The sequence below is a fragment of the Eschrichtius robustus genome, chromosome 5 (assembly GCF_028021215.1).
Source record: "Eschrichtius robustus isolate mEscRob2 chromosome 5, mEscRob2.pri, whole genome shotgun sequence".
Lineage (NCBI taxonomy): Eukaryota > Metazoa > Chordata > Mammalia > Artiodactyla > Eschrichtiidae > Eschrichtius > Eschrichtius robustus.
This window is the reverse complement of record NC_090828.1, coordinates 89,994,132-90,014,719: the sequence shown is the minus strand read 5'-3', so window position 1 is coordinate 90,014,719 and position 20,588 is coordinate 89,994,132. Positions and strand designations below refer to the sequence as shown.

General features: G+C 32.9%; 1 protein-coding gene across 1 annotated transcript in view; it reads right to left on the bottom strand.

Annotated features, from left to right (window-relative positions):
- LRP1B (LDL receptor related protein 1B) overlaps positions 1-20,588 on the bottom strand; it is a 1,676,205-nt gene that overhangs the window by 183,738 nt on the left and 1,471,879 nt on the right. Inside the window, exons 64-67 of the mRNA XM_068543688.1 lie at positions 20,083-20,176; positions 16,312-16,428; positions 16,077-16,196; positions 14,539-14,658 (exon numbers count right to left, since the gene is read on the bottom strand). Of these exons, the coding sequence (XP_068399789.1) occupies positions 14,539-14,658; positions 16,077-16,196; positions 16,312-16,428; positions 20,083-20,176 (451 nt within the window). The remainder of the gene's footprint in view (positions 1-14,538; positions 14,659-16,076; positions 16,197-16,311; positions 16,429-20,082; positions 20,177-20,588) is intronic.

Below are 20,588 nucleotides of genomic sequence, written 5' to 3'. Positions count from 1 at the left end.
AAGTAAAAGAATAGAGAAAGATATACCATGCTAATAATAAATAAAAGAAACCAAGAGAGGCTATAATAATATCAAAGTAGATTTCACAGCAAAGAATTTTACTAGGGATAAGGAAGTTTATTTACTAATTACAAATGGAAACATAACAATTCTAAAAGGCACGGATAACAACATTTCAAAATATATGAAGCAAAAACTGGTAGAATTGCAAAGAAAAATTCACAGTAAGTCAGAAATTTCACTACCCATCTCACAGTAAATGATAGAATAAGTACACAAAAAATTAGTAAGGATATAGAAGACCTAAACAGCACTATCAACCAACTTGATCTAAGGATATGTATAGAGCACCCAACAACAGCAAAATCTACTTTCTTTTCAAAGGAATGTGAAATCTTTATCAAAATAGACTAAATCATGAACAATAAACGATGTATCAATAAATTTTAAAGAATTCAAGTTAAGTAAAGAAGAAATTCAAATCATGCAAAGTATGTATTCTGGCCACCAATGGAATTAAATTATAAACAAAAATATCTAGACTATCCCCAGTTACCTGGACACTAAATAACACATTTCTAAATAACCCACAGGTTGAAGAAGAAATAAAAAGTGAAGTTAGAAAGTACAAGTTAGAAATGAATAAAAATACAACATACAAAAATATGTGGGATGCTGCTAAAGCAGTATTTAGGTGCACATTAAAAAATGAAACACCTATATTATAAGAGAAGAAAGGTTTCAAATCAGTGACCTCAGCTTACACAATAATAAACTAGAACAAGAAGAGCAAATTGAACCTAGAGTAAGGAGAAGAAGAGAATGAAAAGACAAGGCATAGACTACGAAAATATATTTGCAAAACATTTATCCAAAAAATAACTTGGATTCAGAATATATAAGAACTTGTAGAATTCAATAATATAAAAACAAACAATCCAATAAAAACATGAGAAAATTATTTGAATACATACTTCACCAAGGAAGATATACAGACAGCAAATACGCATGTGAAATGATGTTCAATATCATTAATCATTAATGAAATGCAAATTAAAACCACAATGAGATACCATTACAAATCTATTAGAATGACTAAAATTTAAAAGTATCAAGTATTGGCAAGGATGTGGAGGAACCTGGAATTCTCCAATACTGCCAGTGGGAATGGTAAAATAGTACAACCACTTTGGAAAAGAGATTGATACTTTCTTAAAACGTTTCTCAAAAAGTTAAGCATACGCTTATCATGTGAACTAGTCTACCTGTAGAGAAAAGAAAGCATGTATCCATACCAAGACTAATACAAGAATGTTCATAGCAACTTGATTTGCAATAGTCTAAAACTTGAATCAGGGGATTAAGAGGTACAATCTATTAGACAGATATAAAATAAGCTAAAAGAACGTATTGTACAACATGGGGAATATAGAAAATATTTTATAATAACTATAAACAGAATATAACCTTTAAAATTGTGAATCACTATATTGCATACCTGTAACTTATATAATATTGTACATCAACTATACTTCAATTAAAAAAACCCTTGCACTGACCCAAATGACCATAAATGGATAAATAGATAAAAAATATTATATTTATCCATACAATAGAATTGTTCACAGCAATATAAAGGGATGAACATTCAATACAACCATCAACATGGATAATCTCAAAATAATTAAGCTGAGTGAAATAAGCCAGACAAAGTTCATACATACTGTATGACTCCAGTTTTATGTAAATGTACACTAATCTACAGGGGCTGAAAGCAGGTAATAGAGGCAAGGCAGGAAGTGGGGTGAGGGAGAGGTACTGCAAAGGGAAACAAATTTCTAGGGGTGATAAACATGTTCATTATCTTGATTGTGGTGAGGATTTAATCACCTGTTTAACAAACCTGTTAAAACTTATCAAATTGTCCATTTTAAATATATGCAGTTAATTGTATGCCAATTATACTTCAATAAAGCTGTTAAACAAACAGGACTCACAGGGACGTGTAGTGAATATACAGGAATTGTGAATCTAAGATTTCCTGGATACCATATAATATGTACCAGAAGATTCATACTAGTCATATGTTCTTTAACATTTATTAATACACTGGGCATTATTCTCTTAAGTCACCAACTCTTTGTTATTAACTCTACGCTTTATTTTTTCCTCTCTTCTGACAAAAAAAGCAAGATTTCACAGAACCATTTTATTGTCATAAAATTTCATAGTATTTATTTAAATCTTTTATTTGTTCCCTTCTGTCTCCATTACAGAATGTGCAATTGTTTTAGCCTGTGTCAATACTAAATATGTAGCAAAAAGTTCTGAAAAAAGGGACAAAAAATATTTTCTGCGGGTCTATTACGTACTTATACATCTACTAGGTACTCATATACCTTTATTTCTTTTAACCCTCTCATCAGCTTTCTAAGAACAAAAGTATTATATCTGTTTACAAACGAGGAAATAGTAGAGACCTGAAGAATCTATCCACTTAACGAATTTTGAAATCAAGAATGGAGCTCTGTTGCCATTAACGCCAGAGTTTTAGGCTCTTTTCAGAAAGCTGCCTGATTGTACTGCCATAGCACACTTTCTTCCTACAGAGAGGAGGCACATCTCATTGTACAAGTTTGACAGAACATGTCAGTGATTCTCTATATTGAAATTCCCTTACAATTTTAGCCGATTTTGTACACTAATCAAGCCCCAACTATTGAATTGATCAGGAGGAAAAACAGTTCTTCACAAATATGAAATAAAATACATATAAACTCAAAGAAAGAAAACTAGATTCCCAAAGTTCAGGTTTAGGGGAGAAAGGTATTATATTTGGTTGAACCAAATAAAATCTGTATTTTTAAAATTTCCTTCCTTCACTCGTTCCTCAAATATTTATCTGTGCCAGATTCTGTACTAGGTACTGGATATATTAGGGATTAGAAAGATATATAGATCCAGCCCTCCTGGAATTTATAATTTGGCAAGGGAGACAGTAGGCTTCATTAGAACCTTTAAAAATGCAACAACATAGAAGCAGTATTAGAATACAAGAGTGGGCATACAGCAATGGAGAACAGGAGATACTCAGCACATATATAACTAAAAATGCTGCATACTGTTCCATAGATCTTACCCAAAGCATAGAACTTGGGAAGGTTTCAGGAGAGAGATATACAGCTGATTAATAGAATGGAAAATAGAACACATGCAGAGAGATTAAAGAAAATGAAACTATTTGGCCTGAAGAAGGATGTAAAAAAATTTGAGTCCTTAAACAAAGGACTTTAACCCAAAGGATAACGTTTGGTTATTCAATATTTCCATTGGAAATATTTTAAAAGGAAAAAAAATAGGCTTAATTTATAGTGTGATTCTAGCATATTACCTAGACAAAGAGAAGTATTTTTGTTGTTTGTTTGTTTGATTAGGAATGATAGATGTGGCCCTATTAAAGCAGGTGAAAACCAGAGGACCTCTAATGATCCTTTTCCTTTGAAGATTCTATGAACATCATAACAATATACCCACTGTAGATGAAACTGCGTGGACTTGACACTTTCAGCTCCATCCTTTATTGTGGTTTAGAAATGCATTCCGTGTTAGTTCAGCAACATGGTTAGTGAACACTTTCCATCTGTCAGTAAGATGCTGAAAATTACTAAGTCACAGCATTGAGCCAAAACAATGAAACCGGGTGGATGAATAATTTTGTACTATAAAGAAGTAGTGAATTCCAGCTGTGAAAACCAAAGAGCGCAAAGAAAGCTCTGGGATTTAAGACTGGTACTGCCATCCCATTACCCAACATCTGATAGCTTTTGAAAAAGAGTCATACCTTTAGTCAATTTACTTTTGTCTTAACTGTTCCAAACTAGAGATTTTAGCATGTTCATTTCTTGCATTTGTTTCAGTGCCAAAAAATACAGCATTTAGTGCCAAGACTTTTTTCCAAAAAAAGAATCTAGATAATTCATGCCCAGTGATTAATTACCAAATTTCATAAAATAAGAAAAAAATGCTTTCTTATTTAAAGTTTTCAAAAAATTGGAACAAAGCACAGTGTCAATAACCTTCACTTCTGCATGGTGAAAGTTTTTGAAAGTATACTAAGTAATACTAGCATGAGCAAATATTCTCTTCTCAGTAGTCACTTGTATTTTAATCTATTTTAATAATAGTTTAGTCATCCAAAATTAATAACCATTGATAACAATAATTCTAGAATTCATTTTATCTATTAATAGATCATCTGTATTACTTATGCTTCATTTAGATTGGTAGAGACTTTTGAATAAGAATATAATGAAGATACCATTTTTAAAAGCACTGTTGCAGTTCCTTAAATGACTTGCATTATGCATAGAGTTAGACTCTGAGGAATGTCTCCATTTCCTGAAAATACTCTTTGTATGTACCTACAGCAATTACATGTATTTATAAAAGTTTCAGGAAGGAGAAAATGCATGATCTAAAAAATAAATCTATATTCATGTTCATTCATTCTGTTAATCAAGTGGAGGACAACATTTTCAAACGTGTGACCTGCACGACATGGATGGCAAGCTGTGGATCACATACCAGATGGCTCTAACAGTGAATAAGCAGGGTGTTAACATAGTATTGACTGGCTGCTGAGAAGGTTATCCCCTGTTCAGTGTTCTTTCATTTTTTCTAGTTGCTTCATTATGAAAAGTTTGGTCATGGGAAAATAGGGCTTTGCTCAACACTCACTAATCTCCCTTTTTAACAAAGAGAGAATTGGATTTTGTTAGGCTAGTGTCAAACTAGAATTGTGTCAAGCTAGAATTTAATGATTGTTTTGCTTTCAAATTGACTATATACAAGGCATCCCTTTACTGTCACTCCTACGCCCACTCACTATTAGTGACAATGTTATTAAAAAAAATGCTATTTAAGTATGCATTTTTTTCTGATGACATTTATCCATTCCTATTTGTCTAGGATCATTTGTATCTGCATCTTAATTCCTTGCCTTATTGCAAATTTAAGCCAGGTCAAGGAAGCTCTACTGAGTAATGGTTAAGTGCATGGGGCTGAAGACATCTCCAGTGAAATCAAATTCTGCTTACTCATTTTCTACCTGGGTAATCCTGGGAAAATTACTTACACTCTCTGAGCCTTATATCCTTACTTATAAAATAGGAATAATGATAGTTATACTCTCTCACATAACATCCTCTCTTGTAGGATTGTTGTGAGGATTAAATGATATAATCCACACATAAAGTTTAGCACAATGCCTAGCATGATGAGCTTTCAAAACTATCCTTATTATTAGACTTTGAATTCCCTGAGTATATATAATGGCTTACTTAACATTTTCAGTAGATGTTTATTAATTTTTAAAATAAATGAATGTTATAAAGATATAAAAATCAAGCTTAGCTCTACAAGCAAAATATTAAAAAGAAAACAAGTAATACAATCTGGGCCCAAAGTATGTCGTAGGATGAATTGATTGTATCCAGAGATTTTAAAAGTCCTGGTGCTTTCCTCTGCAAAGAACAGGGGTGCTGCTGTGAAAGCCCCTTGAAATTCAGCCTTGTGCATAATTTTCAAATTCCCTATTGGTAATACCAATATCCATTGGTAATATCTCTTGGTAATACCAGGCTTTTAAATTACATGTTCCCAATAATAATTTTAAGAAATATTAACAAATCTGATCTGCAATTACCTCTATTTGGATATTATGAAATGGACATGGTAAATCCAGACAGAAAAAAAAATTTTTGTTCATATTTTAAGTGATTGATTCTCAATTTTCTTCCCTCTGACTCAGGAAAACATTCTTTATTTAAAAAGAACTGGCTGAATTGTCAGGGTACTGAGTTCATAAAATGATTTATGATTACTAGAGGTAGTTTCCTATACCTCTGTGATTCCCTGATAGTTACCCAGTGAGATTTTTACTGCTCAATGCCTCTTTATACCAAGGATCTTGCGGTTTTAAACGATAAAAGACCAAACTGAAGATATGAGAATCCAAAAGATTCTCTTCTTGAAGTAGTAATTATCATGGGACTGGGGATATGCTCATTCCAAGAACTCTAAGTTCATCCAAAGAACTTCTAGGATAGGAATCCATAAAGTAACATAACACCTCACCATCTATGAATAGTTTCTAGAAACAGATAGAAATATCCATATGAGGCATCTAGCTTACTGATACACAGATGTAATTGTTAAGAGACATAGCTGTATGATCTTTTATAGAAAAACATGATTAATTGGAATTAAGTAATATATTGAATTTTCTGAGTACATTTTGTTTTTAGGATTCAGAAGTTAATTACAAAGAAGACTAAAATATAAACAGATTCCATATTTGATTTTTTAATGTAATATAAGAATATTCAAAATGTGGATCTATAGCTATATATGCTATTAAGTAATATGACATTTCTGCCAGTACTGTTTACTTGGTGATAGAAAAATATTAGATTAATACTTTAGAAACGTCTTCAACAAGTTGAAACAGGTTAGATGTTACTCTTTCAATAGCTTAATTAATTAAAGCTGCATGGCAGTTTATAAAAAATAAGTTCCCAGCATTCTGATATGGATTTTTTTATTGAGTCAGCCACTCAATACTTAACACTCAGTATTTAACACTAATTGTCAATACACTCAATTCCTGAATAATTGATTTTAATGAACTAAAACAAAATACCATATATTTAATTTAACATTAATATTTGATATTAGTATTTACAGCAAAATGGTTACTATAATATTATTTCAGGTATACACATATTCTGTAACTTTTTATTAGTTTAAGGTTAAATATAAATATATGAACTTAAATTAGAAATCTGATTGCTTGAGTAAGATAATACAATTCATGTAACCCAAATACCATTAATCAAAAATATTATTTGAAAACATATTAGATTTGCTTGAACTTTAATAAATAGTATCAGTTTATATTCTGCTTTTTTTCAAATATTAGTCAAAACCCAGTAACTGTATCAAAAGGGAAATATTTATATACTGGAGGTTTGTCTCTTTCTTAGAACATAGAATTTTGAAGGGAAGTGTTGTACTCATGTGGATAATATGATCCATAGGAATGAGAAATCTCTGGTCACAGGGTAGATCCACTCTCTATTTTATCTCTCTAGCCCTTAAATAATATTTTTCACGTCAAGTCTGCTTTCGGTCAAAGGAAACTCATCATGAAGAATTTCTGTTCATATTCCTTTAAAAATACCTCTCAAGAATTTTGGATTTGAAAAATAAAAATATTAATTAGAAGGTTAAGACTTCAAATGGAAATAAAAATAAGTAATAATTTACTCTGGCATCCATAACCCAGAAAGAGGTAACAGAGTTCATTGTTTCACACTAAACCCTACGTCACCTCTCTTTCCACTCCCATTATTTCCCATATGAACTCTGAACAAGGAACCATATACGAACAGTGGCCTGATGACATAAAAAATCTAGCCCAGAGCCTTTGCAGCCCAGGCACTGAATCTAACACTGATTGGAGAATAAGTATGGTTATCAGAATCATCTTCTATACCACATCTGTCTCCTACATACACATCACAAAGCTAATAAATGTTACAGTCACAACTCTACAATAGGTCATTTCTTATGCGTTACTATATTTTGTCCTGAAATGTTAATGGCTGAAAATGGATAGTCTTTTTGTAAACAAAGTCTGATACCACTTGGATCCTCAAATTGATCTTAACATATAAGCACAAATCTAAGTTTTCTTAAAGGAATAAACAAAAGTACCTTCTACATAGAGGTGCATTATCAGGTGTTGCTGTTAAGAAGAAGCAATATAATCTTTAATTTTACCTACTTTCATTCATTAATATACAGTATAATCATATATACATGGTACTAAACAACATTAAATAACACCTGAAAATATAAATGATAGAATATTCTCTAAGGAAATTGCCAGCCCAAAAGATATGTGAACAGAATCTTATAAACTAAAAGAAACACACATATTTTTGTTCTAAAAGTAGGTTATAGGAGGCAAATTTTTAAAGTTCTACGTTTCATACTTTTTTTTAATACAGCATCTAATACGTATGCTTCCTATGTACTGCTATAAATCTGCAACTAGGGTTTGTGCGTATGTATGTGTGTTACTTTATTTTATGAGAATCAAATATACTTGGCCAAGGATGAGGGGAGCAGTATAACAAGGATGAAGTTTTTCAAACAAAAATATCACAGAAATGTTAAATTTGTGACTCGATTTCTTAAACAAACAAACAAACAAACAAACAAAACCAACTGCACCAACCCAGTTCTTATTAAAACAAATATGTAGTTCCCCTCCTTTACAAACTCAACTATAAGCCTCAACAAGCAAAAAGCTATTTTACTCTCCTGGCTTTTACTTCAGATCAATCCAGAGTCTGGAATATTTGGCAGGCTTCCTGACTCATTGTGTGGGCTTCTTTCTAGTTTTGTACAATAAAAATTAAATCTTACAGTTTCCTCTCATTATTCAGAGAAAAAATAAAACATCACCAAATAATTGTACATCCTTTTGGTAGAGAGATGATCAATGCATAAAAATTACTGAAGATAATTTATAAAAAGACCAAATGTGTTCCACTTAGACTATTTAATGATTCAGTCACATGTAGTTCATTCATTTATTTGTATAAAAGCTAGAAGACAATTTCCTGGTCCCATTCCTACAGAGAGGCTCTTCTTCAAGGGCTCTATTGGAGCCAAAGTTTTTATCTTGGGGCCATGCCAAGCTTCTAGGAGAAACATCTAGTGTCGAGTGTATAACACAGTCAACAAAATTCAGGAGTAACTGATCCTATGACATTAAGAGCGGTGGTAGCTAGGTAGGTAAGCATGAGGCAGTCTCCCTGGCTCCTGACATGACCTGGAGATTTGCAAGATCATGTGTCTCCATGAAGATCTTAGCTCAAGAGGTTTCATGTATCAGCTGAAACTTAAGATCAGGTTGCAGCTCACCAAGAATGGAATCATGGAGACAAATAGCTGAGCCTACACTCAAGCAAAGAGTGGTGATGCCAGCACTCCACAGCACAGGTTAGTTACTACAGATCAGACCAATCAGGTAGCAGAGACCAAAAGGGGTCCAAAGAATGTGCGGATTAGAGGCCCTTTCTCCTCCCCACCTGCTAACATAAACATATATAATCCTACCCTTCCAAATAACTAAGAGATATTATGATGCCACATGTCAGAAAATTTAAAATCAGTCTCCCAGCAGCCTCCCTCAACAATAAACCCCCTCACCCCACCCCTCCCAAAAAAAGTCACAGCCACGTAGCAGGGTAAAGGCACTTGAGGATGTTCAGATAATTTGTTACAATCAAAATACATAAATCTGTAACTTATATTTAAATTCAGGAAACACTAATTAAAAACAGTAACAGATGTTTTAACAAAATATATGTAAGTGTGCACTGTTTTCCAAGGTACAGAATTTAGTATATCATCCTTTCCTGCATATATGAACACAGATCTTTCCCCCCTAGATTATCTTGAAATCATAGAACTAACATTTACTAAATGCTATTCTATGTGGAAATTATTTTTGAAAATAACTAAATTCACAAGTAACTAATTCAAATATCATGAATTATTTTACTATAGTTAATCATTAGTATCAGAGCTTCCCTCTTCAGGCTCATTCCAAGCCCTCCATCCTAAGTATAACATTTAGCCTAATATTGCCTGTAGGGTTAACAGATTCCTGCCTCTAGATGTTGTCACATCTGCTTTTAACAAACTTTCATCTAAGGTAACAATTAAAGCAACTGAGCAGAGAACTGAGATTTCGTGGTGTCTATAGCACAGATTGAATAAAACATTTTGTACCTTATTTGCCAACAAATGTGTAATAATTGAGACATGCAGAAATTATCTTTAGTATGGAAATATGTTATTCACATGAATACACTGTACTACTAGAAAATCTTACGCCTCAAATTAATATAGAAAATATAATACCATTTATGTAAACTTTTAAAATACTCTAAACTATCAGGTACATATTAATAAATGCACACTAATACTGTAAAATTAAAAAAAAATACGTGTGAATGATATGTAGCCACTTCAGGACAAGGGGAGGAAGGTAAGGGGAAAGGATAGAGGTGGGCTTTAGTTGTTATTGTAGGGATTTAGATGTTTTAAGAGATATCTTAGACCAAATGTTAAAGTCTATTTAAAATGGTACAGGTATATAATTGTGTAACTTTCTGTGCAAGTCTTTGTGTTTGAAATATCTTATAATTTAATATGAATTACACTTGCTTTAACTTAAAAAATGTATTTTTTTCTTATGTTCTCATAGCTTGAGTAACCCAATTCAAATTTCCTCATCAGACATTTAAGGGAAAATAAAAGCAAGCATTGACGGGTTCTGTCTTTTGGTTTGAGTGTGTTCAGTGTCATGCTTGAAATCCAGGCTGTGGAAAGTACAAAGCTACTGTAGGAAGCTCAAGTTCCTTTCACAAGCCCCAGCTAGTGTGATTATAATGACTGCATTAAGTAAAAATAATTAGCCAAGCAGCAGGTTGGTTATAAATCAAGACTGTTCAAAAGCAGCAAACGACTCTGAACCAGCGTGAAAGCAAGACTCTCTTTGATGACACAGAATTCTAGGTAAGTTGAAATGATGTAGGAGAAGAAAGCAGGAAATGAGACCACAGAGAGGAGCGATGTGGCAGCACAAACAGCTGATTCTAGAGAGCGGAGTGGTGAGTTCATAGTTGACCAGGAAAGCCCAGGCATAAAACTGATGAAAAGGATGTTTCATAGGGATCTAGGGCACTGAGAATCTAAACTATAAACCAGGGAGAGAGAACATAATGGAAAGACATATTCTGATATCATCTTATGAGAGTCAAATTGTAGAAAAGTTCCAACTCTGTTACAAAGAATTATGAATCTAGTACAGATCCGTCAAATCCCTAAATGCTCATTTCATTCCTAAAATAGAAAATGGCAGGCAGAAGGTGAAGAAAGTTTGAAACTGAGATTCTTAATGAAAAGCCCAGAGCTGCCACAGTTGGAGTAGTCTACTGATTGTGGTCAGGCGTTCAAATGTGGCGCTGGCCCAATATTGTAATAAATAGTGTAACAGCCTTCCAAGAGTAGTTAACATCAATAGTCTAGTAGAAGTGGGTATATCTACGTTTTAAAAAGCTTTCTTTTATTTGGGCATAGAGTGAGGAAAGAATAAACAACCTCAGGCAAAAAGAAATAATTTTATAATATCTATTAACAACTCATAAAACAAAGTTAAAACTACAATCTTCCCTTGGTATCCACAGGGGATTGGTTCCAGGATCCCTACGGATACCAAAATCCACGGATGCTCAAGTCCCTTAGACAAAATAGCTTAGTACAGTCGGCCTTGCACACCTGCTGATGTGGAACCTGTGGATAAGACAGGCCCACTGTATCTTGCTACAACTGTGAAGGTAGCATAGATTTAAATCTATATTTATACAAAAATAGAATTAAAAGGTGTTTTAAAAATATTTTTCAATTTAAATCCAAACGTGCCAAATGTAGCTTTCGTGGACTCAAATACAACCATCTCAAAATCTAGCTGTAATAAGATGGGAAACTATGTAGTTAATTTAATTTTTAAATTCAAAGTCTCACCATGACTAGATTACTGGACAAAGACTCCTAAACTATATTTCATCTACATCTATTCAAAGTGATTTCAAAGCCTCCTTATGCTAACCTAGAAATGATTACCATACAATTTTTTACAAATATTGAGCATTAGCTGTTAAATTTGCAAGTACTCGTAAGATCTCAAAAGCTACACTGGGCTGACTGCAATAAACATGTGATATTTTGGTAAATATAAAAATCAAATAATTTTAAAAATATTTGCACATTACTGGTTATTTAGTTCCCTATACTACATGTGTACTTTGTTTGTGTTAAGTTACTGTGCTCTGTTTTGTTAGGTGTTTCTATAGTGACTGTCTGTCTCTCTCTCCCTCTCCCTTGCATGTGTGCTTCTACACTGGTTTTATTTACACAATTAAAAGCAAAACAAACCAAACTGTTTAATTTAGGTCAAGGTAAAACAAACTATGTTCCTGGAACTTTAGAACTGACAGAAGACAATTAGATATAAAACTATAGATAAATACAAATATTGGTGCTGAAAAATAAGATGTAAGGGCTAGGTGAACTCCAAGAGTAAAAAAGAATCTCCCCCTAAACTGAGCACTGGGCTAAGAAAGTACAGATGGCAACTGAAATAAAAATGGGTTGCAAATGGAGGTTTTGCAACAACGAATGGGCCAGTTTCTCAACAGCATTTAATGCAAGTCTACACTACAACCTGCTAGGCCACTTGACATGCGAAATAGTGAAACACATCCCTTCTTCTAGACAAGGCCCATTCTCACCCACAAAGAAACATGTAACTCAGATTCAAATAATAAGGCCTTAGCTTGATAGGGTTAATCTTTAAGGAGTGCTATATTTCTTTCCCACTCAATAAAGCATCAAACGAGGAACTATCCCACAAGGGTGTTAACAGAATTAGCAAAAATACATGGCATTTCTATATGTATTGAAGACCGAAGAAAGGGGAAAGAGGTGGTCTTTTAGCACCTTCAAAAATAAGGATTGAAAAATGCCATGCTAAAATATGATGTAGAAGAAGTTTCTTTAAATTAAATTAGCACCTGTCCACGGTAACATTTTAGAGTGGGTTTAAGATAAATTACATGGTAACCCTTATTCATCCTTTCCCCCATTTTCTGTACGTATGTATATATTTGTATACTGGTCTGGAACTTAAAGCAATAATTGTGGCTAGGAGAATTCTATATAACTTTATAACGGAAAATATTTAAATATTTTCTTTTTATATAGAAAAAATGATGTGGATTCATGCTATGGTCATAGAGCAGAGGCTTTGGTGTCAAATAACCCTGGATTCAAGTTCCAGTTCCGCCACTTGTCAGCTGTAGGATTTGGGGTAAGTTACTCCTTGGATCTCATTATCCTCAACCATAAAATAGGGATAATAAGGAGATTAAATGAAGTAATCGTTATAAAGCCTTTAACACATTTCTTGGGCCATACGGTAAACACCACATAAATATTAGGCATTATTCTTATTATGATGATTAATAATTATCAGTTTGAACAATGTAACATACCAAAACAGTTAAATCACATCAAAGTGAGGAAGAAGAAGAGTAAAATAGAGAAAAAAAACATTTCATCCAAGAAATTTTTCAGATAGCTAATATAAGTCATTATTCCATGTTGCTTTGGTAAACAAAAATACAAAAGACAAGAGAGCAAAATAGCCAGTAATATAAACTCATCTGAAAAAGTCCTTGATAAGTGTTATGAACAAACTGGTGATGGATGTGGTTTGATGCTTTGTGAATTGATTATGAAGGTCAATTCCACAAAGTGAGAAATGGTGGTTTTATGATACTATAAAGTGATAAGCCATACTGGTTGCATGTCCTGAAGATACAGTTATATGGAGACAGTACTAGAAAAAAAACTCTTAGTGACCTATTGTTGCCTGTGATTATACATATAGCTCATGAGTATTGTTCAATATAATGGAATTTCAAAGAACCTAAATGATTTTCGTCATTTTGATTTCTCCCAGAAGAGTTAATTAACAGTAGGGTGGAATCTAGCAAATGCATTTAACACAATTTTTTCTAAGAAGCCTGAAGTTTCTGTCTTCAGTTTGGACAAACTCTGTCTTTTCTAATCAATTACTAGATTAAATGCTTTTTTGCTTCCCCAACAATGCCAAGTTTGGTGCAGTCACCTAAAAAATAGCCTCAATTAATATTTCATAAATGTTGATAAAAATGAGTTACACTTGACAACTATTACTTTATTTCTGTTTCACTGTTGACATATTCAGGATAGAATCAAATGCATTAAACAAAATGAATACATATGTTCTCCATTTCTGCAATGTTAAGTAATAATAACTGTAAATAAAATAATTGATCTTAAGTGAAAATATTAATGTTTCAGAAACACGCTAACTTAAATGACTGCTGTCATCTACTAAAACAGAACAGATGCTTTTATTATCTTTTTTCTTTTTCCCCACCGTGTTTAAGAATGAACAATAACCATTGGATAAATGAACAATTGTATGTATTTAAGGAGAAAAATGAAGCCTAGAACAATATGAAAATAGCATTTTATTGTTTCTATTCATTAAATGCTAATAGCATGTGCATACGCTAACATAAGAAGACAGTTTCATCTTACCTTTCGGATCTGTCTTTTTAGAAACAGTTTTGACTTATGCTAAAGCAATACTTAACCCTTCTGCCTTACCCCTCCATGCTTTTTATAAAATAGCTAACCTGAGGTTATTGACTCTGGGAGCACAGAGAAAAAACTTTCGCATGTTAGACCCTAGTTGTATCAGAATTGTGTTCAAATTCATTTCACTACGGCCATCTCAGATGATGATACAAATGCAAGAGGTAGGATCCACCGTCACAAAACACTCACCGCAATTGGCCTCATCTGATGCGTCTGCACAGTCTGGATCCTCATCGCAAACCCACAGCTTGGAAATGCAGTGTTTGGTAGTTTTACACTGGAAATAGTCTGGAGAGCAGCTGTTTTCGGCTTAAGAGGAAAGCATCTATTAAAATGTAGCTTTGGACAAGAATAGACATTCTAATTAAAAAACAAATAAATTTTTAAGTTAATCAATTGAAAATGTATCATCTTTTAATTAATAAGACCCTGAAGGTGATAAGTTTTAACTTTTAATTATCTATAGTGTATTCCTATTACCTGTTACAGTATAAATAAATAAAACATATTTCTGCAAATGATGCATTTGACAAAAATCAGAGTTTTCAAAACCACCCCACCTTGATTAGATATTTTGAAACTAATTTACAAATAAAGAATTCAGGGTCTTTCAAAATAATTTTTTTCAGATAAATAAATTTAAGAATTTATACATAAGTGTTTTTGTAAATAGAAAAAGACTAAAATCAGAAGATTTAGTGAATGAGGAAAAAAAAGGCATAGAATTTATCAAAACCTCTAGTTGTGTTGAGATTTTGAGGGAAGAGGTGAACATCTGACTCAAACTATAAACTGCTTCACAAATCTTAGTTTAATGGATCAGCTTCTAGAATGGCTAACCATAAAGAACTGGTACTGACTTTATTCTGAATGTACCATCTTAATCAAATTGCTGGATGACTGCACATTATTTACTAATAAAAGGTTTAGAGGAATAAAATAAAACTTCAGCAAGACAGAAATGTTGACAGCAGTTCTGTTGAAAGCTTGATCTTGACAGGTGCTCTATGGCTCAGATCCTGTGTGTGTATGTACATGTATGTGTGTGTATGTGCCGGTCTGCCTACGTGCATGTATGTATACGATGTATAAACTGTTCTGCCTCCCATTTTATGTATATTTATTTTTCATGGGAGATTGAAATAAGAGGTGAACAGAATTAAAATTATTTTACAATTGTCTTTTGAAGTAGCTTGTTAAGATACATTAGAAGGAGTATTATTTACAGTTTTTAACAAGTGATTTTGTTAGGTTATTTTGCCCAGAATTTTGTTTCTTATTATACATTCAATATGTTATTATTAAGGGAAAAAAAATCTCTACTTAAAATGGAGTTGATTTCAAGTAACTAATTAAATCAACAGAAGAAAATTACCTGCAGCTACTTAATATGGTAAAAAAAAATCTGTATTTTTAAAAAAAGCACCATAATCACCTGTAATTTGTTTTTGCTGCTTCTCTTAAGGACGATGTGGATGAATGCATGGTTTTTCATGTTTGTAATAATCTCCAGGTAGCTTTTAAGTAAAGATCACCCATGTTTTAATTTTCTATATATTTTTATACAGAGTTCCTTAACCATCCCAATAGACATCTAGTTGGAATTATTTGCCCATCATTGCAGTTATATTTTCAACACTGTATAAATTTATGGTGAACAATAATAATTTTTAGACCAATTTCAGCTGGGAGTCAGAGGTCAGAGTGAACAGTTAGAGGTGACTTACGACAGTCCCTTTCATCTTCCTCATCCCCACAGTCATCCTGCCCATTGCATCTGAGGTTTACTGGGATGCATTTCTGGTTCTTGGTACACTTGAACTGACCTGAGAGGCAGACATGTGTGTCTAAAAGAGAGAACAAAAAATGTGGGCTAAAGCCTGTGTCTGAATTTAAATCAGTGCAGACATAATCAGTTAAGAATTAGATTCGTGTTCCTTAGTTAAGAATGTAGTCACCTACCACAGTTGAGTTCATCAGAATTGTCCCCACAGTCATTCTCTCCATCACAGATGAAAGCGGGCAGAGCACAGAGCCCAGTTCCACACTGAAATCGGCCTGGCTGACATTTAAATTCCGCTAGAGGAGGAAACATACAGGTATCGTGGAATGACAATCTTAGCTCATGACTTCTTAAACAGAGCTTTTCTGACATTCAACATATTTATTATATTATTATATTAAACATATCCTAGAGCACAAAGTGAATGTCTCACACCCAGAGAGCTACTAGTTTCAGATGTGCAGTTAAGCTTTGAGCAGCTCAGATGACCTCCAGATTAGATTTTATAAACTAACAGTAAGAAGAAAGATATTAACAACATATAAATATAAATATATATATTTAAAACATTTAAATGTCTCCTCATTTCAAAGACATGGTATTGAGAGGTTAAGTGGCAGAGCACAATTCATTGTAATTTTTTTAAAAGTTATTCCAATATCACTTAAAAAATTATTTCTTTGATCACTTTGCTGCCTGTAATGTGTTGAGAGAAACATCTTCCCTCAATACATATTCCCCAGCATTCCTTAAAGCAAATACTTTCTATAACTATCACATTTTAAATCAGAATTATTGATATTTATTCCTATAATCTTATTAATATATAAGGACAATGTCATAACTGGTAAAGATTTTTATATACCATACATATGTTATTATAATAAATATCTCCTACACGGTAAAGCAGTTTTTGCTATATTCTTTGAGTTTATTTAAGCAATAATAACAATAAAGTAGGATCTATTGAATATCTACTTTGTATCATGCACTAGGCTAGGTTCTTTCACATATAGTTACTAATTGAATCTCATTATAAACTTCTCACCTTGGGATCACCATGACCATTTTATAAATGAGGAAAGTAAGTCTCATGGATTCTAATAATTCACCCAAGAATATACAAGTTTCAAGTGCCGGAGTTGAAGTTTAAATCCACATCTGACTCTGAAGTCTTCTCACAACTTGCAATAAACACTTATCTTTTCACTGATGATCCTAATGTGTGTTACTAATCACTGATTTTGAGATTAATAGTATGCTCTTTATTAGTTCAAATCAGTCAATCAAACATTAATAAATTATATTTTGAACTTTCTTTGGAAGATAAATTACACTTTTATAATTAAAATATTAATTAAAATTTTCTTAACATGAAAAAAAAAAACTCTCAATATATGCATGGCTTCCATAGAAGTGAGTTCTAAAATGTTGAACGTCATTTACCTTCAATTTACAACATTTATTAATTAATCACACTAAATGTTTAAACTGGGCGAGACTTAATTTTCTCATGATCTAAACTTGCATTTCCTTTATTTCCTGTTGCTTCACATACGAGTTCCTTTAATATTTCTTTGCCCATAATTGCTGTTGTATTTTTTAATACTTTAGGAACTTATGGTGTATGGATAGTAATTTTTAGACCAATTTCGGTTCGGAGTCAGAAGTAAGACAGAACAGAACATTCTGAGGTGACTTATGACAGTCCCTTTCATCTTCTTCATCCCCACAGTCATCTTGTCCAGTACAAGTGAGGTTGTCCAAAACTTTTCCGTAAGAAGGGTTGTAAATATTAAAGGAGTTCCAGTGTCTGTTAAATAACTAGGAAGCCTATGTGACCTTTAAATGTGTCTCTAGAATGATCCTTGATGCATTAGAGTGTTATAGGAAATATAATTACAAACTTATGATGCCAGAGAATTCTTGATGCATCACTCTTAACTATATTTGCATAAATAACATTATTGCAGTTTGAAGGTATGTGAACCTGGTATCAAGCTTTTCTGCTTTTTCAGGTGAAATTATAGGTATTGTCAGTGGCTCTTAATACCTGCAAATTTTGATGATGCAGCTACTCAAAAATGAAGTCTAAACACTCGACAGACACACGTACATCATTTTCCACCTCAACATGACTCTCAAAATAAAATGTCATGCCTACAGATGTTCAAGCTGTTAACCCGTCAACTCCAAGAAATAGATCATTTACTAAAAGATCACAGAGATAATGTCACCAATAAAAACACTTAGTATTGGTATTTAACCAGGATAAGGATCATACAGAGACTCTTAGATACCAGATGCCTCTTTGGTTCCCTTCAAAAGACATTAAAGTTATATTTGTTCACCAAATATTCTGAAAGTGGGTAAATGTAAAAAGTGTGTTATACTAAAGCTGTAGTTAATTTTTCATATGAGTTTGGTTACAGCATGAAATTTTAGTCAAGATTAAAATTAGAGTTCAGGAGCTGTAAATATTTTAGAAGGGAGAGCATTGGGTGCTATTGACTTTGTCTGAAGGTCATTATGGGGATAATTCCTCAAAAAACACTTTAGTAAATCTGGGCAGGAAAGGTCATCTTAATATGAGAACTAAAGTAACACATTCATTCTTATTTCTACAAATTACAAAAATAAGTTGTATTTACTTTACTATATCACAGAACAGTTTACTTTATTGTGAGAAAATTAATAAATTTTACTGTGTAAATCTCAATTGGCCACCATAATTTCTCGTTCCTTGATTTTTTTTTTAATTCAGTAACTTAAGAATAATTCAGGCATAATAGTATACCTATGTCATACAGATACTACTCTTCATATATTGTCCATCACAGTGAAAACAAAAACTTTATTAAAAAAAAAATCAAAGGGCAATGGACCTTTCAGAAAGAGAAAAATAATATTAGAAAAGCAATGACTTTTAAAACTTTTTCCTTCTCACTGAATATATTATTTACTGATTTCAAACATATAAATGAGATATGCAAAAAAACTTCAAATGTTTGATATACTTGGTAGTGACCAGAGAGATGGAATACAGCTCATCCAAGTAATTATCTAGAGGTCCTAAGTTTGAAACAGCTTTGTAATTATGTGGTGGAAAGTTCTGTAGCAGAAAGTAGCTGGCTTTCACTAAGACAGTATACTTCTTTCTTTAGTGCAAGCCTAAGGATCTTGAACTCGATTGTCAAGACCAAATAAAGGCAACCATCTACTGGGATGTTGAGGGAATTATCATGATTGACTACAAGCATCTTCAACTTGACAGGACAGTATTAGAGTGACCCATGGAGTGAACTATAAAAGGTTAACAAGGAAAAGTCTGCTGATTGTCCATTACAACCTAGGTTACCAAAGATAGCTTAAAAAAATAGCACCTAACCATGCCAATGACAGTCAAATATCAAGACACAATTGGTAGTCACTTTAAGGCAACTACTAAGAGCATAGTAAATTGACTAACAGCCAACTAATGACTTACATTGGAAAAACTTGACTTTTAAAGAATTTTCAGTATTTTAATACTGACAGAAAAGTTGAAGGACTGTATCCCTAAAGTCAAGATTTCAGTCATTGAGTGGCATTCTGAAAACTTGCCCATTTTTGCTTCTGATTTAATGATATCTTAAGTCAAAATCATGCTGATTTTTACTCTCCTGATTGTTACATGAAGAGTTTAGTTATTCTACAAGTAAAAAAGAAATTGAGAAAGAGAAAACTAATACAAAGTGCTGATGGTGTCATTGTAGATGTAATAGTGATCAGAGACATACACAAGACATTGCAACAATTTTTGCTGTATTTTTAACTCCTGACATAAAACCTTTCTGTTTCAATTTTGGAAAGCTATCAGAAGGCAATACTTAAGATCTAGCTTCAATTTTCCAGGTCTGGGATGTAAGGAGCTCTAAATTCTAAATTCCTGCATCTGCCAGTGTACTCACGACAGTCATCTGGTTCGTCAGATCCATCACCACAGTCATCCACGGTGTCACATTTCCACCAGAATGGAATACATTTATCAGTTTTGCAACGAAACTTTGAAAAAAAGAAAAAAAAGAAAGATTAAAGAACGCTACTCATATATAATGGATATTTAAAAACGCACTAGGGCAGAGCAGCCTAGCCTCCTCTCTTGCTGCAAATGTGAACTGTGGTGGTCTTAGAGCATTCCACAGTAGGGAATAAGTTCACAACAAGCAGCAAAATGACCATCCAGAAAAGCACACTGTTCAGGAAAACCTGTTGAGATTTCCTGAGCACAGACAAGCTCACGAATTTACTTATTGTCTACGGCTGCTTTCTCACCACAACAGTTTAGTACTGCTACCCAGACCATGTGGTTCACAAAGCCTAAAAATATTTATTACCTGGCCCGCTACAGAAAACTTTTGCTGAACACTGAATAGGGCTAAAAATCATCAGAGATACCAGGAAGAGGTATTGAGTT